General features: G+C 37.1%; 1 protein-coding gene across 2 annotated transcripts; it reads left to right on the top strand.

Moving 5' to 3' along the window:
* Window positions 1-5,575: 5,575 nt before the first annotated feature.
* Window positions 5,576-26,368, top strand: LOC145478329 (G protein-coupled receptor kinase 5-like). Of its 2 annotated transcripts, none has more exons than XM_081456307.1 (16): window positions 5,576-5,722; window positions 5,887-5,985; window positions 6,115-6,230; window positions 6,367-6,450; window positions 10,072-10,199; window positions 13,596-13,688; window positions 17,998-18,061; window positions 18,159-18,299; window positions 19,130-19,320; window positions 19,921-20,048; window positions 20,193-20,281; window positions 20,760-20,879; window positions 21,472-21,609; window positions 22,666-22,803; window positions 23,646-23,777; window positions 24,620-26,368. In XM_081456307.1, the coding sequence occupies exons 1-16, from the start codon at window positions 5,671-5,673 to the stop codon at window positions 24,632-24,634; spliced, it is 1,728 nt and encodes a 575-aa protein (XP_081312433.1). In that variant the 5' UTR covers window positions 5,576-5,670; the 3' UTR covers window positions 24,635-26,368. The 2 variants fall into 2 exon arrangements, with proteins under 2 accessions (XP_081312433.1, XP_081312434.1); XM_081456308.1 differs by having other exon boundaries at window positions 5,578-5,722; window positions 5,887-5,970.
* The last annotated feature ends 75 nt before the right edge of the window (window positions 26,369-26,443 follow it).

Raw genomic sequence — 26,443 nt, 5'->3', positions numbered from 1 at the left:
CAAGGTTTGGCCATGTATTTTGCGAGGGACGGTTTTTGTCTGTCCGCAATCTCCTTTTCGCGACAACAATATGATATTCTGGATTTTGCCTATTTTTCATGGTCACGCGTTTTGCATGTGATATTGACCAATCCGCAAACATTTGGATCTGAGTTTTCGCCTGAGGTCATTGTCATGTGCATTTAGTAGACAATTGATCCTCAAGCTGGTTGCTCTACTTTTTGCTAACGAGACCCAACCAGGTCGAAACTGCTGTCCACGGTAGTAATTCTTAGCTTTCAGTTTGGACTCTATTATGTCGTTGTCGTGTTAAGTAGCCCTTTTCACGGTTACCTCTGCTCATTTGCATTGCAATAAAATCTAGCATGTATGTGAGGCAATTTCGGGCTATTTTGTAGTTTTAGCCCGAAATTGCCTCGCATCCACGTTGGATTACATTGTAATATAAATGAGAAAAATTAACCGTGAAAAGGGCTATTGTCTACGTAGTAATCAGCCTTGCCTCATTTTTATACTTTAGACTGTGTTTTGGCTAAACTAGAGGAGAGCCGTCAGGGATGCTAAAAGTGCTAAAAGCGCTGTTGCGACGATATTTTTATATCAAAAACATTGCTAAAGTGTTTTTTATGTTAACATTTATCTTGTAGCTTGAATGTGTTATAAGTGTGTTTGCTTTTCTGTTTGTTAAGGCGAATTCTAAGGAAATCTGTAAAGAAATACTTTTTCTTCTTTTTCAAAAGAAAAGCTGACATCAGCATTTTTGTTTGAGATTCAAGGCTAATTATCATGGAAGGTTACCCCTAGTTTCCTCGGTGGATTCCAAAAGCCCTTGCTTAGATCTAGATCTAGTTTTTCCATAGGGGTCTAATCTGGCGAAAAGTGCTTTGTATTTAGTAGGCAGGACTACGGCCCTATTTACAAGCAGGTAGGAAAACCTTTGTGCTAGGGTTACCCTACCAAGAGGGTCAAAGAAAGCCCGCGTTTACAAGCAAAATGTTTCAGGCACGGTTACCGTACTACCCACGGAACAACTCCGGCCGGTCACGCTTAAGTTAACCTGGTGAATAATACACGCAATCGTTAATAATTTTATTGCCAAAATCTGTTTTCATCTGAATTACGTTATTTATCAGTTCCACTGAAATCAAGCTCAATTAAAGCTCAATTAAAATCCCAGAAATTAAGCTATTTTTCTTTAGTTTGGGATAAATTTATTGACGGCAAAAATATAACTAATTCTACAATCCAATATTTTAGCGGAAGTAGCGACGAAAATTACTGCAAAAAATTTCGTTCCAAAAAGCCATTTTTCGATTTTATTCTATCCAGAGCAAAAGAAAATGTGAATTAATACGATGTCTTTTATGTCACAATTCGTTTGTTTTGCCGATATTTTTATCATATTTTGTTCCTTGGAGCCCAAATAATGTTGTCCCGGGTAGGCGAGTTGTCCCCAGCAGAGCTTGACAAGGCATGTAGGGATGCCCTGGCGCCAAGGTAACCCTAGTGCTCAGCTACGCTAACCCTACCCGCCTTGTAAACGCGTCTGTGCCAAAAAAAAAAAGAAATGTGGTAGTGCTAGGGTAACCTTCGGCCATATCAACTATCACCTCATAGAAATCGAGAGCGAATAATCTAATTGTTCCAGTAGAATCCTAACTGAAATTAACGCAAACAGCGGTTTACAATTATTGTAAAATTCGGACCGCTAAGGGAACCAATCAACACCGCAACCCCTAACCCGTTGCCCCCTCGGCCACTTCACTATCAGCCAGTTCCTTTTTGGCCCTTCCAGCCGGTACCTGTACACAGGCTAATCAGAATTCTCCTTTTTCATCGCGGACTTCAGTCATATAACAAATCTATTTACAAAGGCCCGTTTAAATTAATTTGTTCAGTTTTCACTCTAGGGAGTATGAAGTCATACGCCATGTCTCTGAGAGCCCTGTTACGTTCAGGTGGAAGCAATCATCACGTGATTTTGGATACTTTTGTGGTTCAGTTACCAAATTTGGATACGCTGTTGCCCGGTTCCTGTACGGCCTTCTCCCAGGCCTTTACGGTCAATTGATTTCGGTGACGTATCCGAAACGAACGAAACGATTGACCGCGGAAAATATTGAGGTCTAGAAACTAGGCGAGATACGCTGTAACTCAAGTCTTCCTCTTGTGATCTATATGAAAATAACTTTCCATGTGTGGAATTTAATAAAGCTTAAGACAGTCACAAAACTATTTTCGTCACTTTGCTTGTTTTAATTTTTTTGTTGTAAGACGTCGATCCAGAACAGTTTTGTCCAGCGTACACATTCAATAATTTGAACGGAAATGTTCTGGACGTACTGTTTAAAAATGGAAGTTTTTATATTGCTTTCCAGTCGAGATTCTCGTTTATTGGGAATTCTTTTCTTTCTTCGAACTATAGGCCTTCAATTTGCGCGCATACCTAGCTATTAACATGATTTTTATTGCTACGAAAAGTATTAATTTAAACAACAAAATAAACTGCCCGCCAGTAAACTTCATTGGTTTGAAGAAGAAATGATATAAATCTGTAATTAAGTGCAATTCAAGACATTTTCACAGTTCCCCTCGAGCCTCAAATCAAATATCGAGAAAACGTTTGTGGACTGTTTCATCTACAATCAAAGATCAGTAAATTTGCCTTTAATGATTTTAATTTAACTTTCCAACATGCTCAATTTGTTTCTTGTTTAGTTTCCCTCTCTGCGCAATGTAGAAGTCGCGACAACAAGGCAAATCAATGAGGAAAAAAAGTAAAATTTGAATACTCGTAATTGAGCCAAAGAAACCCGTATCCGTCTGTATTAAATGATAACTAGCGGCTTCATTACTGTCTTTTGCTTTGCTTCGTTTTTTTATTTTATTTGTGGGCGTACAAATGACACATTCATTCATGTCAATGTGCTGGAAAAAAAAGATTGAAAATTTCAGGGGCAGAACTGCTTGGTAAACGTATCCAGAAGTAATTTCGTATAGTCTCATGAGGAAGGCTTTGGGGATTCATCAGTCCACCATTGTGAAAAGCAAGATTTTCGATTCCACCACGTTGAGTGCTAAAAATGGGTTTTTAGCCGAGATTTCCGAAATGTGGTAAGTATACATTATTTTTTCTTAACTACCTTACAAACACCATTCGTCAATTTTAGTTTTTCTATGGGTTTAGAATTCGATATAAGCTTGCAAAATTTACCGGCTAGAAATTTTTTCTGAAAAGGTTTCAGGTGCTACGATAAAAAGTAAAGTAATATTTGGATTCTTTTTGTAAGAATGGAATTTCGCCAATATTTGATGACTAGTGAAGTTAGCGAAAAGATAATCAAAGTTAAAATATAAAACGCATATATGAGGAGAGAAATGTATAAAAAGCAGATTCAAATTTGTGTTCTTTCGTAAAAGAAGTTACCCAATATATTTCTGTGACTGAGTTTTTGATTTTCGTTGATCGACCTCATCAAACGTGCAAGAGATGACATGGATAAATATTTCATTTATTAAAACAGAGGAAGAGGGAAACAAGGTAAAACAGTTTGCTTTATTATATCCTGCGAGATAGATGAGTGGGAGACTGGAGCTCGGACTTCGAGCTGCTATACGGGGACTGGGAGTTATTGTACAAAATATCCGGGAAACTCGCGAATGTGCAGCTTGATATATCGGTCTGGCCCATAACCCTCGGTGCTTTGGGGAAGGGGAGGGTCTTATAAAGAGGAATTTGCGGTATACTTGCTTGGGCAACAACAAAATTCTGGGACAAGGCTTGGCAAGGTAACGAGCAAACAATTTGCAAGGTGATCATAGCCACGTTAATGTAATGACTGGCGTATCGAAAAAAAATACAGCTCTTTGTTGTAGCAGCACAAAACCTTTACTCGAGAATGCAAATTATGACCTCGAAAACAACGATTCGAGAACAGTTTTCAATCAGTGTCGTTCATAATTGTGTCATCATTTTTCCATAAATTATATATTGCATTGTTCCAAGAGCCCGAGTTCCAAGTGTTGCCGGTGGTAACCTTTGCTTCCAACTACCGCAAAATGTAACGTGAACTTATGAAATAACGCGCGCGGTTAGGCATAAATGGTGTAAGAATGGCCCATCAAATCTCTTATCTTAAACGACAATGGTGACCCATCCTTCAGTATTGTATTTGTCGAAACAGTGCTTGGAAGTAAACATTCAAGGAAATTTTCAAAAACAAATCGTTCGGCAACATTTATTTCTGAGGATCATATTAACAGGCGTAAAATTACGATAATTTCAGTGTGATGATCTCGATGACGTAATGTTTGATGATATCATGTATTATCGAAACACCTTCGAATCCTTCTCGGAAGTCTTCGGCAATCTTAATTTCTCTTCGAGCGTTCAACTCGATATGTGCGAACCAGTGAAATATCGAGTCTAACACTCGAAGAGAAATTCTGGCTAAATTCTATTTCTACAAGAAACCTCATTTTATTCTCCATATTTTTTTGTGTCGTTACCGCCGGCGAGTTGTAATCCGAGAGAGCTTGGGCTCTAGCAACGTTCTTGCGTGACTAGTCGCGTGACTAGTATTGCGTGAGAACCCTGGGAAATTAGCATGTTTTAACTTTTTATGGCATTCATTTATAAATCTTGAAGAATACTTTGTAATTAAAAGCAATGAATAATTACGTTTTCCAAATTCTCAAAAGCCTTCCGACCTTATCCTAGAAAACGCAAAAAAGGATTTAATCGACTTTAATATTAGTCCTCTTTCCTCAATTTGGGGCAAATGCGTAAAAGAATTGAATTGAATTAATACTCGTCGTGCATATGACGAAGTACTTAAATACCGAAAACAATAATAAAGAAATAAGTCGGTATTAAAGCTGAAGTATTCTAACAAAGTCTACAAAATGCAATGTCAATAAATGTTGCTTTTTAGAGGATGAGATTAATATTTGATCTTTTACTTAAGATTTTAACAAAAAAGTTGGTAATAATATGTCGGGATGATTTAATTACCAGGTTAAGAGAAGTCTTAAGTATTTAACGTAATAAAGTAACTTATGGGCTTTTAAAAACTCCGTTTGCGGCAAAATGACGCCGGCTTGAAGTAATTAGCCGTCTGATATTCCTCTTTTTCTTTTACAAATTGGTATTTTACGAAGCAAAAATTGTATTTCCTGCTTTTTCTCTCTGTAGTGAACGAACAAAATTGATCTTTATCAGTTGTTCTCTCTTGCCATTTGTCTCATTTATGTCGCATTATTTCAGTGGAAAAAAGTCGATCATTTTCCTCCAACCACTGATTTGTTATCCTCTTATTTCAATGACGTCAATATTAACCTTTGTTGTCAAGGGGGGTCCGCTGGAGCGTGCCGTCTCTTTAGTACTGCAAAGCTTTCCACAGTTAAACTCCGTTCTTGTTGTCAAAATACTCTGCACGATACTTCAGACGAGAATGCCAAAACTGGTACAATTGAATTTTACAAATCCAGCGATGTTTTCCTTCCGAGGTGCTCCAACCGCGAGAGAACTGCGGTGAAGGAAGGCTAGACCCTGATTAAAAACGCAAATCAACCAATCACATGCCTCGGTTGTGTGTGGGGCCATGACAGCCATATTACTGTGGGTGGTTTCCTACAATCCATTTTATTTCCTATGATTTGACTCAAGTTATGGAACTAGAGAATATTGTGGCAAACACTGTTTATTTAAAAGCTAGAGAAAGTGAGTATCGTGTCAGGTTTTCTGAGAAAATGGCGCTCTCTGCTGCGACCGAAAGCTTGTGCGTTGTGGTCGTTCCTTCCTCGACAAGCTCGCGAACTCGAACAGTAGCGTCACCAAGGGACTCTGTCTATGGGTTTGTTTGAACTTATTCCTCTCTCTTGCAGGTAAAACTAAAGGCAGGAGTAAGAAATGGAAAGAGCTGCTGAAATTTCCGCATCATACGATATCTGCGCATCTCAAGAACGACAGTAAGCTTGCTCAACGTATGACCTTGTGATGGTAGAATGCAGATTTTCTTTCGTAGCTGTTCGCTTGCCGATAACTTGAACATTCGAACTTAAACCGCGTTCAAATTCACCCCGGTGACTTTTAGTGTGTTTTTTTTCCTGCAGTTCTCCTGACGTATGACAGAATTTGCGAAAAAGAACCCATTGGTAGGGAGCTGTTTCGACTGTTTTGCGTGAGCAATGCTCAACTACAGCAAGCAATCGACTTCCTCGATGAAGTGGTAAGTGTAAAATCTCACCTCTTGATTATATACCTCGCTTGTATAGACAGCCTTGCGTAATTCGCGGACACTCTCAATTATCCTACGGAAGCTTCGATAAACGAATCATTGTTGTACTCTCTTATTCCTAAATTAGGACGCATTCGACAAAGCAGAGGCAGCGAAAAAACCTGAGCTGGCACGCGAGGTGGTTCGCAAGCATCTTCCTCAGCATTCCCCGGTAAGCCAACGTGGGTTACTAAGGACAATTTCTCCTCTCTTATTTATTCGGGCAAATTTGTTCCCCATCCCAGCCTATTCCAATCATTAACGGTGCCAAAAGCGGTCACGAAAGTACATGTAAAATTGTTAACGTTCAGGTCGGATGTCTGGTACACTTACAAGCCTGCATTTTCGAAGGCACTCGATAAAAAATTATTGCATCTTTGATCGCCGAATTGAATTACCCATTGAAGGGCAAAAGCAGATGAGTAGAATTCCAAGATGACTTACAGTACCTCTCGTGTTATAATATAGAAAATTATTTATAATTAAGGTCACACTATAGTCGTTGAAACGTTGTTTTTGATAGCATTTGGAATGGGGTCTTCGTCTGGATTCTTTGGTCTTCTAAATGTACACACAACTTCATGATGATTTCATTTATAAATATTGAAATCTCTGTGGCATGACAGTTCCCTTTCTACTCCTGTCCGTTCTCATTTGATTACATTTCTCTACACCCAACTGCTTCTTTAAAAGTCGTAAAATCTCAGTCGATTTAATGATAATCGTAATGAGCCGAGAGCGATTTGTATCCCGTTAATATGCAGCGCGCTTACCTGCGTGGCATTTCACTTCGCTTTTATGTTTGTTTTTTTGAATAGAAGATTTCCTTTTCTTTATATGTACCTGATTTCGGTCAACACGATATGCAGGTCTTGCAAATGCCTTTGAAACCATACGGTGGTGATCTCGGAGCGGCCCAATACATCTTTGTTATGAAATAAGGTTCGCCTTCATGTGTAAGAGATCAAGTGGTCAACTAAGTTACGAGTGTTTCCTCTATGGCTAGGCGTATCTTGTGATCGTTGGCTTTGCGTCCTTTCTAGATCCAACGTATACTTATTTACAAGAAGATTTAACAAGTAGTTTTTTTCTTGAGAGGATCCAGCTAATTACAAGGTCTTGGGAGAACTAATCTTTTGAATATTTATAATTCGGTCAGCATGCGAAGAATAAAAGTGACGAATTTAACATTGCAGCTGCAGCTACTTTGTTAAAAGATTGCATGTTTATGGGTCAGTCCAGATAAACAGACAAATTGTTACAGGGACAATTAATCGCGAGAACTACAACAGGTTGACCCTTATCAATATAAAAATGTTTTGAATGGGAATTCTGCAACAATCTGTAACATATCTACAGTTGATCTGAGAACATCTTTTCTTCTTTGTCACAAAATGAAAATGCAATGTGAATTGGACTGACACTTGCATAATTATATTTCATAAGATGTAATTACACTCGGAGGGTGAAATTAAGTGGCAAATTGATGGAAGTCATTTTGGGGCAATATTATCAAGTTTTAAATACATTGTACCATTCGTTGTAGAATCCAGTTGTAAGCAATATAAGTTAAAGCAGTTTGTACTAAAAAGTTATCCCTTATTATATGCAAGCAACATTTTCTTAAAATGGTGTTTATATAAGCTGTGAAACTGTGGTTGTCATAAAACAAAGAGATCTTGTTTAAAAAACTGCTGACAATGATTCAGACTGTAAGAAGATGAAGTTAAAAATATACAGGATTTTGATCCATAGAGGATGGCTATCAAACTTATATATTGTTTATGTTAATTATTCTCACTATAAAGGTAAACTTTGTCACATTGCCAGCTGGTTGGCTTATTATTGAGACTCCAGCTTTAGGAACCAGCTGGTTTGTGCTGGCAATGGGATGAGTATACCTGGTTACCATAATGGTTGTTTAATCTTTTGGTTCTCATATTGAAAAGGTTAAAAAATAATGATGTGTAGGTTCTTAAGATTCTTGTTCAGATGAAAAGAGTGACCTGTGAATGCAACATTCCTAGGACTCCTGAAGGCCCTTGTGAATAGTGCATCATTACCCTTGTGAATAGTACACGCTTCTATGAGCAAAAATTGATGTTTAGTTGGAGTGGGTGTACCAGCTGCTTTTGAGATTTTTGAAGAAAAAAAATTAACATTATTTTCAAGAGGTGGTAGCATAAGACCGTGAACAATAATCCTGTCAGTATATGTTGGACTAGATATATTTGATCAATTCAGCTGAAGATATATACAAGAAGTTAAGCATAGCCAACACAGCTTTGAATTTGACTTGACAATGTATTCACTTTCCTCCACCAGTCAACTTCTTCTTCTTTCCTCTATACCTGAAGAAGGCTGGTAGCAGCTTGCAGAAATATTGCATTAAATCGAGTTAAATTCTGCATTGTGTCAACGTTAATTTAACATTTCATTTCATTACCTCTCCAAGTGAGGTAGTCAACCATACTAGCACTCCAAGTTTCCTCATGCTACGAAACTAGGATAAGCTACAAGAGGGGGACGTAAGGGGGGTCCGAAAACTGTAAAACTGCATAAATAAACGTAAAAAACGGCAATACCGCATGGAAATTTTCCAAAATATTGAAACAGCAATTCGACTGAATCAACCTTAAATTTCACTTAAAATCTTTCCAAGAAGAATTTTGAATAGCCTGAAGACAACGTAGTCAGCCTCATGAAGTGTTCAGTAAAGCAAACAATTGTTGACGTGTATAACTCTCCAGATGCGAGTTCTTGCTCCCAGAAGAAACGTCGCTGAGCTCCCAATCTCTCCTTTAAGTAACTTCGTCTCTTCCCGACCATCCTCATAACCACTTCCTCTTGCTCGGCCAACATTGTCCCCCATGAGGCCATGGCAAATACTGTAGGAAATCTGAGCGAAAGATTCCCAGCCCGGAAAGTCAACAAGTTAATATATCATTGGATTAAATGGTTAATCATACCAATTATTAACTGGAAAAAGCGGAAATTACAAACAGCAAAGCTTGCTTGCACAACAATGGTCCCTTGCAATACATAAACAAGGGATCAAAAGTCATCAGAAGTGTCAGGATCCGAGTAATAACTGTTATTATTATACATTGAACTCACTATCTCTTTTCTGATTGGCCGAAAGTGTACAGTGAATTTTCGAAATCAGCGCCTGTGACATCATTTCTGCAGATTATACAATAATCATGTCAAGGACACTCAAGGTCATGGGTAATCATGTCAAGTTTGTGCACTTTGTGTTGCTTGCTGTCAGTAAAGAAGCAAAAACATGACTTCCGTTTCTTTCATTCAATGTATAATAAAACAATAATACCGACACCTTGATTATTCTAGATATCACAAAAACCGAATCTAATAATTATTATTAGATTCAGTTTTTGTGATATCCAGAATAATCAAGGTCTCGGTAAGGGTTACCAGCCTCAGCCTTCGGCTGATAACCCCTACCTCGACCTTGATTATTCTGGATATCACAAAAACCTCATCCAATAATTGTTTATAACTGGAAAGCGCAGACGGCTGCAGTCTCTTTTTTACCGATTACTGCGATCCAAAATTTATGAAAACCGCACACCGCTAAGTCTTATAAAACCGCAATACCGCAGGTTAAAATAAGGATTTCCGTAAAACCGCATTAAAAATAACACAAAACTGCATCACCGCAAACCCTTACACCCCCCTCCTACAACATATGTAGACCACTTGGTCAAAGTAAGACTCTCAATTTAAGATGAAAGATGTAAGTGTATGCTTCTTTTTTTTTTCCTATTTCTAGCACTCTGAGCCCACAACACAGCTTAGAGTGGCTGGTGTTATGGATGACACAGCAGAAAAGACAATAAATGCAGTGTCCAAATCAGCTGATGAAGAGTTTTCTATGGAAATTTTTAAGGATGCTGTCAGGTATTTGGAATAAATTGAAATAAATGTTAGGGCCTTGACTGGGGCTGTGATAAAGTTTTGAGTCACCTTTGCCTTCATTTTCACACCCGTAACAAACTTGTTAAGAGCCACATTGTCTTAAAGTGCCTATGAAGTAAAAAATAATTGCTACTTATTTGAAAGGCTTTGCAAAGTAAAGAAGAATGGCGTTTACCTTTATGGAATATCTTTTTTCGTTCTAGAGATATTTACATGTTTGTACTATGCAAATGAGGAAAGTGATGATGCCATAAATCATTTCACTTGAACAGTAGAACACCGAATCAAGAATATCTCTAGAAATATTAGAGCAGTGTTCTTCAAAGTTGGCACCAGAAACATTCATCACAAAAGAAACAGAATGACACCTTCTGTGTTGTTGCCATAGCAACACTTCTGGCACCAGTCTCTTTCTGTGAAAAACCAAATATACCCATTTGCAACCCTTTGAGAAGGGACAGAGGGTCTTGCTTGGAACACACATGGTTCCGATATTGTCTTAACTCTCCCCCATCAGATTGTTGGGAGTGGATGATCCTTGTTAAGATAAAATCTGGGAATTTTAGTTTTAATTAAAACAGGACCAGCGGTATAACTGTTGTCATGGCGACGGCACGATGGGTGTCATTTTGTTTCTTTTGTGATGTACATTTCTGGTGCCAAGTTTAAAGAACACTGCTCTAATATCTTTAGAGATATTATGGACGTGTTGGTGCTAAGTTATGCTCTTTCAGACCATCTACCAACTTTTGTGGTGCGGAAATATTTTAAACAATCAAAACAAGACAAGCAAGAGCACAAAGCAATTAAGTACCGAAACATAAAAGGCATTGATGACGAAGCATTCATATCTACTCTTGCCAACTCCCCTTGGGACACCGCCTTTGTGTTTGATGATGTAAATGACTCTCTGGCCGCTTGGGAAGATATATTTTCACAGGCAGTTGATCTACATGCACCTATCGTGCACAAATGGGTTCGCAAAGTTAGGCAGCCGCAATGGTTAACGAGGGACATTTTAGATCAGCTGTCAAAAAGAGACACCCTTCTGAGAAAAGCTAGGGCATGTAACACTGCTGACGCATGGGCAAGGTATTGCGGCACGCGAAATCAGGCCACCAATATGATTACAAGAGCAAAGCGTAACTACTTCCGGTGCTGTCTAAAATCATCAAACGTCATGTGCATGACCATTTGTCTGAATATCTAAATGTTCACGACCTCATCTATAAGAACCAGTCTCGAATCAGAAAGCAGTACAGCATGGAGACGGCGCTTGCTTATATAGTTGATACTCTGCTCTTCAATCTAGACAAAAACCATATTAATGGTATGGTTCTAGTAGACTATAAGAAGGCTTTTGACATGGTGGATCATGGGACTTTGCTTTGCAAGCTTGAAGCCTACAAACTAGATAGGAACGCTTTACTTTGGTTCGAGTCATACCTGACCGATCGAACTCAGTTGGTATCATTCAAAGTAGAAATGTCTACCGTGAGGAGTATCACAGCGGGTGTGCCACAGGGTTCCATATTGGGTCCCTTACTTTTTTTGCTGTTTATCAATGACTTACCTTTACATGTCCACACACAGTTGGACATGTTTGCCGATGACACCACCCTCCTCACTTCTTCCGATTGTGCTAATGTTGAAGAACTTAAGAACACACTCTCCAGTGAGGTCTCCAATGTCAATGAGTGGGCAACTAACAACAAACTGCCACTTAATTGTTCCAAGACAAAGACAATGCTAATTGATGGACTGCACTTACGGAAACGTTTGAGTAATGAAGGTCAAAAGCTTGAGATAGAGCTCGAAAGAAGCACATTAGAGCAGGCTGAGAATGTTAAACTGCTAGGCCTTGAACTTGATGAAGAACTCAGTTTCGATATTCATATTGACTCTTTATGTAAGAAGATATTGAAGCGTATCAGTATACTCAACAGAATCAAGGCTTATCTTCCAAGAGCAGACCGTATACTTTATTACAGTTCATTAATTAAGCCATTGATATTATATTGCAGCGTAACATGGACAAGCTGCTGCAAAAACGTGCTCGTATTATCCTTGATGCCCAACAATGCCATAGCACTGTAGATCTATTTAATACCTTAGGATAGGTACCATATTACATCAAGACTGATATAAAAAGATGTACAATAGCTCATAAAAGGATTATGGCTGCTTGCCCGTTATACATAAACAATTTATTAAGACTAAATAACCAGCACAATAGGAATACACGGGGGACTAATTTTACCATTTTACCGATAAGATTTGATAGAGCGAAAGAGGGAGGTCACACGTTTTCTGCAACGACTATTAAATGTTGGAATCACCTCCCCCTTAAGCTGCGCACCTCTTCATCTGTAAATATCCTTAAGAATGCTTTGTACAAACATTTTAAATTAAGTCAGCGCAAGAATAAGATTTTTACTCCTTTTTTAAATAATTTTTAGATTGCGATATTTTAATGATAATCTTTGATTATTGTTTATAGTAGATTTTTAACTTTTAGTACATTTAAGAGGGCCACAAATTTATTAGTTGATAAACTATTACGTGTCACCCTCAATAAATAAAGTTTTGATTTGGTTTGATTTGATTTGATATTCTTGATTGAGTGTTGAACTGTTTTTGTGGAACCACCTATGACGTCATCACTCAAAATACAAAAACATGAATATCTCTAAACCGCAAAAAGATATTCCAAAAAGGAAAACGCCATTTTTCTTTACTCTGAAAAACCTTTCAAATCAGCAGTGATTATTTTTTACTTCATAGGCACTTTAAAATGGAAAATCTGACCAAGTGATGGAAAATTGGCATTTTCTTTTATTATGTCAAAAAGACACTTTTGGTAAACTATTTTCAGAAATATACGGTAAAAGTTCCAGCAAGTTCACTTATTTGTGAAAATCTAGGAAAGTTTGAAATACCGCTTGAAATCAACTAAGGTGGCTGATGGAATTTATGCAAAATTGTGCATTTTCAACAGGCCAGTACAGGAAGAAGGAAATTTCCCTTGATTTCCTTGGTTGTCTCTTGTTATTAGTTCTCTCTATATATATTTAGAGGTAGTGGCTCTTAAGTAGAACTTTGTGGGTAAATTGTATAGGGCAATAACACCCATAACATCAAGGTTCCATGGAGCACCCTCAGCCATAACAGGCGTTACATCTTATAGTTCTTAATGACAGCCCTGCTTGACTAAAAGTGGGTAGCTCTTAGATACATGGAGCCATTAAGAAAAAATAGCTTTAAGTCCATTGGATCGTAATGAAGCAAGAATCTGAGAACACTGGTTTACATGTAATCCATTCCATAAAATTAAACAAAGCAACTATGTCTAATCCAACCTCTCAATTTTTCTTCCAGGGAAGTCAAAGATTTCTTGGGTGAAAAGCCTTTTGAAGATTACCAACAAAGTATGTACTTCTCCAGGTATCTTCAGTGGAAGTGGCTTGAAAGGTACTTACAGTAATTTCCTTTTTTTGCAACATTTTATAGTAATGTGCTAATATAATACATGTATATTATTTTAATTTAGTTGGTGTTCCATGTTAATATATGAAAGACCATATAGTTGACATTGTTATAGTTTAATTATAAATTTTATATTTACCTTGAACTGTATAATTCTATTTTTCTATTTCTTAGGAACTGTGATTAATGTGATAATTTTAATTGTCATTTATTATTATAAAAATTACTAGTACTATGGTAACTTACAAAAAGAATGTGGCGCTCAAAACTTTTTCCACTTGATTGATTGTGCATGCGGAACTGACCCATTAAGTCACATTGCAGCTTAGGTCTACTCTTCATGCAAATAAATTAGTATGAACCCATATTCCTTCATCTATAATTGTTCAAAGTTAATAGAGGGGATTGGTTGTGAAATCCAACAAAGTTCTTTGTCGTATGTTTTTGTTCACTTTTTTGGCCTTGACCATGCACAAAACACAATAGTTGTTTACTTTTGACTGAAGAACTAACCAATAGAAACGTTTTGGTTACATAATTCATGCATAGTAAATGAGTGCAAAACAAAAGATTGTGCACGGTCATGAACCTTCCAACATGAATCTTGGCATCTTTGTTTGCTCCTTTGACATTTGCCAGGATTCATAACCATTCCCCCTATTAATTATGAACTGATATTCATGAGATTTTCATATTTTTGAAACTTTTATGTCCTTCCTTGCACTATTGGTGTCATATCACCCTATTGATAAGGATGATGATTCAGGGCTCAAAAAAACGGCTGTTCAACGGGCAATGTCCAGGCAGAATGGTGACTTGACCGGCCAAAACCTTCACTTGCCGGCCATGTTGACCGGTCACGTCATGTTGAGACGGTCAGATTGTTCATTCTTGAATAAACAATTAAATCCTAATCTGTAAATCTTAGATCTTTAATCTCTTTTTTATTATGACCTCTCACACAAAAACATACACCAATGGGTATCTGTTCGTCTAAAAATCGTTTGCCTGCTGTTTGTCATGCATTCAAGATCGATAGGAATGCCATTCAAACAGCTGGGGTTATCCCTTGAGAAAAATGTTTATCCGTTCGAACAACTGCTGTTATCCATTCAGAAAAAAATTTTCATCTGTTAGGATGGCAGAGGTTTTCAATTCAGAATTCAAAACTATTCAGCCTTTCGAACAGAAGAGGTTTTCCATACTGCAAAGGGAAAGTAGATTCAGCTTTTCGTGATGCTTTAGATTTGCGCAACTGTCACACTCTTGTCACCGAACACTTCTCTTTGTTGGCATATAATCCAAAGGTATTGCTCTACAGATGTCAAGATATTTGACGTTTCTTTCACTTTCACTGAGCAAAAATCATAGAGCAAGATGCCAGAACAAAACTTTTCCCTTGATTGTCAAGTTGTTTCCAACTCAGACACTTTGGGACTCTGGGACATCAAAACATGTATTTTGCAGTCTGCTTCGTTTCTATCAAGCCATAAATGTAACATTGAGCACGAACCCAGTATCTAATTTAGAACCAACCGATAAAAGTTGCTTTTACAAGACGGATGAAAATAACTACCGGTATGTACCAACAAAAAAGACGAAGGCCTTATCAGCTGTATCTGTAAAGTTTATATTTTGTCTGTGAATGAAATACAAGACACTCTCAACTCTTTGCTTAGCATGTGACCAAAATCTACCCACTATTAGTTGTAAAATCTACCAAATTATGGTCATGCTAAAGATTCCGGAAATTTCGGTCGGAATTCAAATGGAAAGGTCCATTCTGGTTTCTTCTGACTGGAATATTCGGGATCACCTCTGGAGGTGGTCCACTTATTTCGGTTGGAATATTCTGACCGATTCGCTGTTCCATTTTTGACAAACCAGTTCTTTGCCCTTATTAGGGAATTCGGAAAAGGAATGAAAAATGATAAGAGCCATTCCCATTGGCTGGTCTGGTTTAATCGGAAAACGTTGTTCCATTTTTGTCGGGTATTCCCATTGATCTCTGACCAGTTGGTTTGGCATAATGGCAAGCACCCTCTCTCTAATATGACTACAATAGAGTTTAGATCTTTTATGGCTTACACTTTAGAACTTAATTTTAGTCACATCATTAAGAAACTTCCCAACACTTGTCATGTAACTGTAGCTGTATTCGTAGTAACACGATGATTTGTTGTGCGTCTGCATGGGTGAGAATCAAGGAAACCGAAACTCCTTCTTTGGCTATATTTGTTTACCCAGTTATTTCTGAAGCCCAAAAATAAGATCTACTGATGCAAGTTTGGTTTCATTTATGTTTTGATGGACATAAATACTTTGTAGAACATCAAGACAACAGCTCATGGAATTCAATTTGCAATATACCGATTAAAAAAATTCAAAGTTTCATCAAATATGCATCCGTTTAATACTTTTTCTTTGGCAGATACCAAGAATTCCACTGGCACCATGCCACTTCATTGAGCTGCCAAGCCCCGCCAAGGCTATCTTCAGTTTGAGTTTTAAGCTTTTCTTTGTATTAAATTTTTAAACAGTCTAGCAATGACTGGAACAAACAAGTTATATTCGTGGGTTTAATTAGGCCAACATTACTCTTTTTTTAAATATCTTAACCGGTCAGAAATGAGACGTGACCGAGCTAAAATTACTTTGGCTGGTCAACATGACCGGCCACGGTACGAAAGTTATTTTGAGCCCTGATGATTAATCTTTGGTACAGTTTGGTAATGGTTGTTAATAGGCTAATAGAATCAATTACTAGCCCACTTTTCAGACACCCACTTAAAACAGAGAAATCTGTTTGTCCTGATGAAAACCTCATACATTTTCTTTCACATTAACATGCTTAATACATAGACCAGTTAATATGGACAATGGGCACTTTTCTGTGACTGAAGTAAAATGCTGTCATTCAAAGTTACCCTCGCTTTACGGACACAGAATATCTGCACACTGTAGATTTTCTTTTTCCTCAATTCTGTGCCAATTGTACCCTGTTAGAAACTGAGAGCTTCAGTACCTGCAATCTTGGACAAAATAAATGGAACATCTGGACCACCCCTCCCCCCTCCATTTCAATGATGCCAAAGTGGTGCGCTTTTGCTCCTTCACGCCTTCATCATTGCTTTGGGGGGGGAAGGGGGATAATTGTTCCATTTTATTCTGTCCAAGATTGTAGATTATTACAAGTTTATTAATTAAATTGACTGACAAAAAATTACTATGTTGTTGCAATTTAACCTGACAAGAGAACTTTAATTTTAGTGACATTTACTCTGGTATATTTTAATAAAGATGAGGTTTCTTCAGTTTGAACTCAAGGCATTACTAGTAAACATTGTTTGATTGCTTTTATATATTGCATGCTATTAGTCTTTAATATCAATGAAACGTGTTGTGATGTTTATCCTGACAACTTGCCTACATGTAATATGGAGATCCGGGTAACACAGACACTTATTGCCTTGCATGTCCCTTTGATGTCTATGTTGTGGTTCAATTTTACCCTTGGTACAATTTGGTATTTTTCTTTGTTCTGGTGTATGGTAGTATCAAAATTATTATTATAGAAATGAAACAAAGGAAAATGCCAATTTGTATCAAGAGTAATATTGACCGCGACATCTGTATTATCTATGCTTCTCAAAATTATATAAAAAAAATTATACACTTCATTACTGGTCCTGAGGAAGACAGGTAGTTTTATTTTCCCAAGAATTGTGATGTTGGGGGAAACATGGAGATTCAACAGAAAACAAATTAAACTGTTTCCGAAGGGACTTAAGTGTTTTGTTAGATATATAGCTGGAGTTTTGTGTAAAGTAGTCGGACACAAAGAAGTCAAAGTAGCCTCAGGTTAGTGGGAGAGCAGGCAGCAATTGTGTGATTGTTGCCCACGTGGCGATATTTAGATCAAGCCATTGCCTCATGACCATAAATCTACCAATAACAGCATGCATTAGATTCAACTGAACTCCAGCTATACATTTACAAAAATTGTTTTCTGGTGCAATTTTTGGTTGATGAGTGCATTTTTTTATATTTCTTAAACTATATATTGTTTTCAAGTTTTTGTAAAGATAAAAGTTTTTAAAATCCCAGAACAATGTTGATCTACTTGACCAGAATATGTATGATTTATGTTAATCATGTAAGATCTTAGATGGCTTGGATCATAAAGGAATACTAGCAAGGTTGTACAAGAATTATTAAAGAATTTGTAGAATAATCATATAAAATCGATCCTGTAGTGTAAATTCTAAACCTGAGCTGTGTTATTTTCTCACAGACAGCCTGTCACAAAGAAGACATTCCGTCACTACAGAGTGTTAGGGAAAGGTGGATTTGGAGAGGTAAATGACATTTTGTTGTAAAGAGCAAACACAGATTAACAAACTTGCTCTCATCTGAAAATCTGATGAGACTCTTTTTGGATTATTTTGATTGCAGGTCTGCGCATGTCAAAGCAAGATCAGTGGGAAAATGTATGCAATGAAAAAGCTAGAGAAGAAGCGGATAAAGAGAAGGAAAGGAGAGGCCATGGCATTAAATGAGAAACAGCTCTTAGAAAAAATTGACAGCAGATTTGTGGTTGGTAGTTCTGACTATTTTTTATTAAGGTTTTGATGAACATTTTGAAATAATTTACATGCAGTCCATAATTTATTGTTTATTTATTTTTTTTTGTTACACATCAACATGAAATCAGTTGTTCTTGCTGCTTGCATTCATCTTGGTAGCTTTTAGCAAATTTCTTCTGGCATCATTGTTCCACTAGTTCCAAGCTGATTGAATATTGCTTGAGCTCATTGCAAACTAAAATGACTTTTTTTATGCATGCTTAAGAAGTAAGTACACTGAATACGTGCAGATTTAATATGTTGAATATTTGTAGAGTTTTAATTGGCTCTTACTTTCCATCTATCAGAGGACAGACTCAGATGGCATCATTAGCATCTTTGTTGTTGTTGTTGTTGTTGTTTTAATTATATAAAACAAGTAGATTCCATGTTGCTATGCATCTGTACAGTGATAAAACGATGTAGCTAGATCACAGATGACATGTGGCAAGAACATCAGTGGCACACTCAGCTGATGGCTCACATGCCACTGTTTTGTTCTTACCTCATTTTGACATTGTCTGTGATCTGTTGCTGAACAGACATACAGCAACATGGAATCTATTTGTTACACTGATAGCTTAAAACTAATGCTAGGTCCTATAATGCTGAGATTAACTGAACACCACCAGAATTTATAAAAAAAACTAACAAAATATATGGTACAGTGTACATGGTTGTACTATTGCATAACCCATTTTTTGTTATCATTTTGTGCAACTATTTAAAGTTGTATATATACATGTGCAACATACTGTGTGACTGGTGTTTCTAATCATTACATTTTCTTGCCTTATGAAGGTCAGTCTAGCATACGCTTATGAAACCAAAGATGCCCTCTGTATGGTTTTAACTCTAATGAATGGTGGAGATCTTAAGTTCCATGTCCACAACATGGGAAATCCTGGTTTTGAAGAAGAAAGAGCTGTATTTTATGCTGCAGAAGTCATGTTAGGATTAATTCATTTACATTCAAAGAGAATAGTCTACAGGTACATGTATTCACAGATTGCAGAAATGGCACCAAACATTAGAAGCTTGAGCCTTATATTGATTCCAGAAATCCTTTGCGGAACATAGCACAAGGCTAAGGTTTTCTATTGATATTCAAATTTGGTACCACTCATGCAGTCATTCTATTGCCTTTGAATTCTTAGTGTGCAAAACAGAACACTGTAAGTACATTATGCAGTTGCAAGGATGGTCAAACCTCTCTCCTCAGACACTTAAGACAATTCACATGGTCTGGAGAAACCAGACTAGCTCATTTTCCAGTCACCACCGTGTCAAAATGAGTTTTAGTGTGATTAATTTGTATAAAAGTTAATGTGTTTCACCTGTACATTCTTTTCCAAAGAACAGTACATTGTACATTTATCTGCAAATTCATTTTCATCTGAAAATCAAAGTTCAGACAACTCCATGCTACAAACACTCTGTCCTGCCCCTGTGTTACCCATATTAATTAAGTCACAAAATCAGGCACTTTTGGTGGGAGTCAAAATGTTATCTCGTCCAGTCAAATTATGACCTGACAAATTGTTGCAATATTATTTTGTGTTCACTTGCTGGCTTTGTGTCTTTCCTTGTAGAGATATGAAACCAGAAAATCTCCTTTTAGATGATTATGGTCATGTCAGAATCTCAGATCTTGGTTTAGCTGTTCAAATAAAGAATGGAGAGACGATACGAGGGAGAGTAGGAACAATAGGTTACATGGGTAGGTGATATTGGTTATGGTAAAGGGTGCTATTTAAAACACTCAAAAAATTCAGTGGTTGTTAATCTAAACCAATTTAGAGTTAATCAGTCTTAACAGCACAACAAAACATTCAACATTTCAATTTATTGACATGTCTTGCAGCTCCAGAGGTTGTTAAAAATGAACGCTACACATTTTCGCCAGACTGGTGGGGATTAGGTTGTCTCATATATGAGATGATTCAAGGAAAGGTTGGTAACAATTCTCTGAAATTACTAATAAATCATTTTAAAAAATCTTCAGTTCAGTATTGGTATCAGTCTAAAGTTCACTATTGTGCATGTCATAAATAAGGGCACACTTTGACAATAATTATTATTCCACGCCAGAGCGTGTGTTGGATATGAGACGACAGATAGCCAACAAGGAGTGTAGTGATGAGTTGGTTATACTCATCTCATATCCAACAAGCATGAGTCAAATAATTGTTTTATTAAAAACACCTGCAAAATGTAGAAAATAAAGTAAAACAAATTAGCCGGCTATTTCAGCCAGCTACTTGTCCTTAATAACATCCCTGCTCAACCATGGTAAAATGAACTACCAAATGGCCAGTCTGCCTTCCATCACTTCGCCTTTTGTCAATGTTCAGTTTGCAACACTGCCTTGTTCATATAATTGTGCCAATTGTCGTACATTGAATTCACTTTTTTGATGTTATCGTTTCAGTCTCCATTCAGAGCAAGAAAAGAGAAGGTGAAGAGAGATGAGGTGGAGCGGAGAGTGAAGGAAGATCAGGAGGTGTACTCAGACAAATTCAGTTCATCTGCGAGACTAATATGTAGTCAGGTGTGTTATGTTGAAACTACAGCAAACCCCTATCAAGCAGCCACCCTTGGAGAAACAGGAGGTGGCATGTGCACATGTTACAGTAACCAACTCTTTACCATGCCCTTTGGAAAAAAATAAGAGGTCATACCTATTGATCAAGAGATGTATGTTGGCAATAGTTACAGAGCTTGAAATAATTGCCATCTGGTTGTACGGGACAAGTAGATTTTCCTGCTGGGCAAGTAACTTTTCATTCGGCCAAGAGCCCAAGCAAGTAGTCTTTCAAATAAATAAAAAAAGTAAACTAAGACTTGGCCAGGACAAGCAAAATTTGAGAGCTGCTTGACCAAAGGGCAAGCTAGAATTCAAGTTTCTTCAAGCCCTGTACTTAATAGGAACTAATGTATTATTCACAAGTTGATGTGTATAATGTTTGTGTTGTGGTTCAAAATTACCCTTGGTACAGTTAATTTTGCTATTTTTCTTTGTTTCATTTATATTAAAATAATTTCTTTACCATACACCAGAACAGAGGAAAATTAAACCACAACATTTGCAATTCACCACAAATCTTGTTTAACTCTATTCATTCTATCCATTTTTTTCCTAGGCTCTTCAAAAGGAAGTAAATAACAGACTAGGTTGCAGCGATGCAGGTGGAGAGGACGTAAAGAAACATATTTTCTTTAGAAATATTAACTGGCCTCAGCTGGAAGCTGGAATGTTCAAACCTCCATTTGTACCTGATGTAAGTTTTTCTTTACTATTCTTATGAAAGGTCTCATGAAACAAAGCACTCTTTCATTAACAAAATAATTTTTTTTTTTCCAGGATGATTAGTGTGATGGGTAATTTTGGGTGAGCTGGCTTTAGAATTTGCTGCGCAAGAAGACTTTTGTGGCGATGGCCTACAAGCCAGATTTATATTAGTCACATAATGGGGTTAAACAGAGAAACAGATACCTGTCATTTCTTCACAATTCATCATTTCAATCTAACTTTGAAGTATTGCCAAACATTTTGATTTGTACAACATTTTATATTCCTTTTGTTTTTCTAACAATCCTTTTAACAAGATTAAACATGTGTTCTCCTGTGTTTGTCTTGAACATTTGAAGGCATGCCTGAAATAAAGCCGTAAGTGACTTTTGGAAAATTTCGAGGTAGTTTCGATTGAAACACCTCCCAGCAATTTTCACAGTTTACTCTGGTATTAATTGTTGTTTTAAAAGAACTAGTAATAAGAACCAGTTATTTTAAGACATAATGGAAACCAAAGTAAAATGAGAAAATTGCTGGGAGGTATTTCAATCCTAGCTAACTCAAAATGTTCCAAAAGTCACTTAGGGCTTAATTCCAGGCACCCCTTCATTTGCTCAAATTGTGAATGACCTTTACTTGTGATGTGACACACAAGACTTTCAGAATATTCCTCCAGCTGATCAAGTCCTGTGCCTTCTTTTGGGCTGCAGCTACTTAATAGAGGTGGCCAGTTAATAGGGGTTTTATTTTCAGTATTCAAACACTGACAACAATTTTGAGACTTTGATAACTGGCCGCTTCACAGTACGGAGGTGGCCACTTAACAAGTGGCAACTTAGCAGACTGAGGTTCTTTGTAGAGTCCAGTTCTGTCTATCAGTGCCTACATATATGAGTCATTTTTCCCCATCAGTCTTTGTATCTCTAGTATCGTAATACTGTAAATCTGACCTCCTACCTTCTTAAGTTTGTTTTAATACCATGTGTGTGACGTTTTGATATTTAATCTGCATCTGATGTTTGTTGTTGTTCTTCATTCACAGCCCAGAGCAGTCTACTGCAAAGATGTGTTAGACATTGAACAGTTCTCTTCTGTGAAGGGGGTTCGCTTGGATGAAAGCGATGAAGAATTTTATAGGAAATTTTCAAGTGGATCGGTTTCAATTCCTTGGCAAAGTGAGGTAATTGTGAAAGTTTTGAGGAAATGAAGGTTTTGAATAAATTTTGGTTCAAATGTAGGATTGTACAGGTTCCAGCAGGAATCAAAGTGTATGTGCTCATGCAAGGTAATGTTAAATATGTGATAAAGAAAGACAAATTTAAATTAGTTCTTTGTTTATCTGACTTTCTTCATAGTTTTTCTCAATCTTCCTTAGGTGGTTTAAATGCATTTCTGAATGCGTAATTTAAAATATGCAAGCTAGAATACCAAGTTGGTTTGCAATCCAGTTACTTGACTTACTCCTCTTTGTCCCTCAAGAGGCATGGAGCCTCAACCATAGCTCTCAACTAAATCTGTTTATGTTTGATGGTGTAGTTCCAATTCACTTGTTACTTTGCTTCTCCATGACTGTTCCAGGGCTGTTCATACATGTACATATTAAAACGGATTTAGACAAGAGCATCTTCATCCATGCTTGGATGCATGTCATACCTTGCCTTCTGCTCCTTTGGGCGGGGATATCTGTTGAATTACATGTAGCTATAGTTTCAGTTTCTGTAGCCATTAAATCCATCACATGGTAATTGGCCTTTGTGCCTTCACCAGATTTCTGTTAGCTTCAGACTGTGGGTATTGCCTGAGATCCACGACAAGGACGTGGGGTTGGCCGTCTGGATTGCTTCTTTTTGCAGTTCAAGCAGGTGCTATTGAGTCTAACAAGAATGGTAGTAAGTCACCTCAAGTCCAACCACTTAACAGGCCACTGAATGTCCTCTCAGTGACATTGACTGAAATAGTTTATGTATGTACTTTTTGTTGAATCATGTCTGACCAAATTTGAACAATCTTATTTATTCACAGATGATTGAGATGGAGTGTTTTGCAGAACTCAATGTATTTGGTGAAAATGGTACACCTTCACTTGATCTCGTAGGAGATGTGCCATGGCCAGAACCTCCTAAGAAGCGAGGAATGGCTTGTTGTTCAGGAGAAGTGAGTTGTACTATTTCCAATGATCACTGTAAAATTTCAAAAAATCAGTACATTGGGCAAATCCTGATTGATCAAAATTCTAACTTGGTATCAGGCTTAGGGGCTAAAACTAAGGAAATCAGGGCAGTTAAGGCTGGGTACCAGGCAGATTGACTGGCTATGAGGCCAATTTTGCCTGCCTGGTTTGACCATCTGGAGGAACGTTTTTCTTGTAACGGAGTTCAGTTTTAAAAAGTTTTGCCTGCCTCTGAAAAGCAATTGCCTAAGTCGTGCTGAAAGCATGAATGAAAACCCTGAGAAACTTTTTATTTCCGTCCCTCTACCTCGGTATGATTTCTTTTGATTTGTTCCCTTAATAAGACTCTGAGCCTATAAATGATGTAGTGTATTAGAAGCAGCTCACTTTGAGAAGGACTGATTGCCTGGGTTGAGAGTATGATCCAGAAAAGTCCATTTAGGGTTTTCAAAAGGGACAGTAGTGATCACTGAAAATGTTCAAACACAAGTCATGTGAGTTACCTCTTGTCAACCCTGAAATAACCATTGCATTTAGCAGCCATTCCTGTCATTGTTTCGTTCCGTAACAATTTATTTTGTGCCCCGTTCAATGTGGCCTCTTAGGTTCCTGACCATCATTCTTTTTCAAATATTGAGTAACATGGCTATTAGACCAGTAGTTTTAATTGTGCAGATAACAAGACTGCAACCACTTGTAACATTTTAGTATTTGCTTTTTCTGTACTGTGTATTGTGGCCTCTGTATGCAATGCTATTGATTTTGATGTCTATTTGACTTTTTTTGACAACTTTGTAATTTTCTCTTCTTTTTTTGTTTTCCACAGGATGATGACCTTTAACAATAAATTTAAAAAAAAACAGACTTTGTACAAAAAAAAGGTTATAAAAATATTATTTCTAAATTTACTCAGACAAAATAGTAAAGTGTATTCACTAGCTAGTCGTTTTGATGTACAGAGAAATAATGTGCACCTCCATGGGGGGCTTATAAAGAAACAAAGTTTGAATATTTTAGTGGTGCACAAAACAGTTGTTTTGGTGATTGCGGAAAATGTACTGCAGTACAAAGTGGATAATTATTGACTTTTTTAAAACCTTTTTTATCCCTTCTGATTATTGCCCAAGGAATGCCACCACTATTATAATTAGGCTGCAGTCTGCAAAATTCAACCATGGCTCATTGTGGTTACTGAATTTGAATCTGGATTGAAACTTGCCCTTCTAATTTTACGGCTTTTTGTAATTATTTATGACATAAATTGGTTTTAATCATCACATTTTGGGGGTTATTCACGACCAAGCAAACACATTCTTCAAAATGGAATAGTTCTCTATCTATCAGGTAAAATTATTGCCTTGTTCAGCTAATGCAGACACCAATAACACTGATTGATGTTAATCGTTGGATAGGGATTTGTCATCAGAGATGTTTGCTAGCCATTGTTCTATTTGGCTTGTTTGTGTGGGCGATTACGTGTAAATGATGAGAATACCCTGCAAATTGTAGAAGACTTCTATACATTTAGTGTTAAAATGGTAAAAACTGAATAGCTGTGTCCTGTTGTTAAGGAGTTCGTGTCCTCAAAAAAACAGCTGTTGCTCAAAATATCCTTCAATTTCATGTTATTCGCTAGACTTTGAACAGTCCTCGTCATTTTCCTCAGCTTTAGTGCAGTCTTATAGAAAATTATTTTGAGCCCTGGATCTGAGAGAAAAACGACTTGCTGCTTGCAGTCTAGTGTTAACAGAGTAGTCAATTTCATAAGGTTGGCCACCTCACAACATTGATTTTAAGGCAAAAAACACAGTGGTGATTACCAATTAATGAGGTGGCTTTACCTTTAGGTGGGGTCCTACTGTACTGCTTTAACCCTATATTGTAAGAAACTCATGCTACATTTTACAACTTGCCAATATCACAGACATTCAGTAATAGTTCATTCAAAGGGGTTTAGCCTCATTCATGTAATTACCATTGGGAAAATACCTTGCAAACAGAGCCACAAACAAACCTGTTTAATGGTCACACACCCAAAAGTGAGAAAATACTCTCATTTCTGTACAGGTGCTTTTCTGAATTGAGGCTCTGCTCGTAAGGCAATAGCATATAAAGCTGCAGGGACTTAGGTGTATAAAATGTAATATGCTAGATAGTGACAACATTATGGGGTAAACATATTGTCCATTGCCATTATTTTCTCTATCAGTAACGGAAGTATTTAAATTAATAGTTATAATTGCACCTAGCTACTTGACTAAAGGGTTAAAGTAGTCATAAGTAAGAGTATGCTAAACAGCCACAATGTTGTATAAACATTGGTTTGTTCACGAACAAGCCAAGTCTATTTTACAATGAAATGTGCTAGATAGTGGCCACATTTGCTGTAGAAATTTTGAGCAGTCATTAACTCATGGTTTACTTTGATTTGCTTTGTGAATAGCAATCTTTTTATCACCAAGATAAATTTTTCCTTTGATGTTTCTCAATGAGTGTGAACTCCATTGTCTAGACTGCTAAGACCACTTTGTGTTTGGAACATGAACTCAGTGTGTGTTTTCTGCAATAAACTATTCATAACATTGAGTGAGTTTCATCAGCATTCTGCAACAAAACTGCAGTCTAAATTTATTAATCAAGAGGTGTCCAA

The sequence above is a fragment of the Orbicella franksi genome, chromosome 2, assembly GCF_964199315.1.
Source record: "Orbicella franksi chromosome 2, jaOrbFran1.1, whole genome shotgun sequence".
Lineage (NCBI taxonomy): Eukaryota > Metazoa > Cnidaria > Anthozoa > Scleractinia > Merulinidae > Orbicella > Orbicella franksi.
This window is presented reverse-complemented; position numbering and strand designations above follow the sequence as displayed.

What these genes read in the sequence shown, in the direction of transcription:
- LOC145478329 (XM_081456307.1), top strand. Translation starts at nt 5,671, where the DNA reads ATGGAACTAGAGAATATTGTGGCAAACACTGTTTATTTAAAAGCTAGA. An exon ending in ATTTTTAAGGATGCTGTCAG is followed by an intron (nt 10,200 to 13,595) that starts GTATTTGGAATA and finishes TTTTTCTTCCAG; the next exon opens with GGAAGTCAAAGATTTCTTGG. An exon ending in TCAAAGAGAATAGTCTACAG is followed by an intron (nt 19,321 to 19,920) that starts GTACATGTATTC and finishes CTTTCCTTGTAG; the next exon opens with AGATATGAAACCAGAAAATC.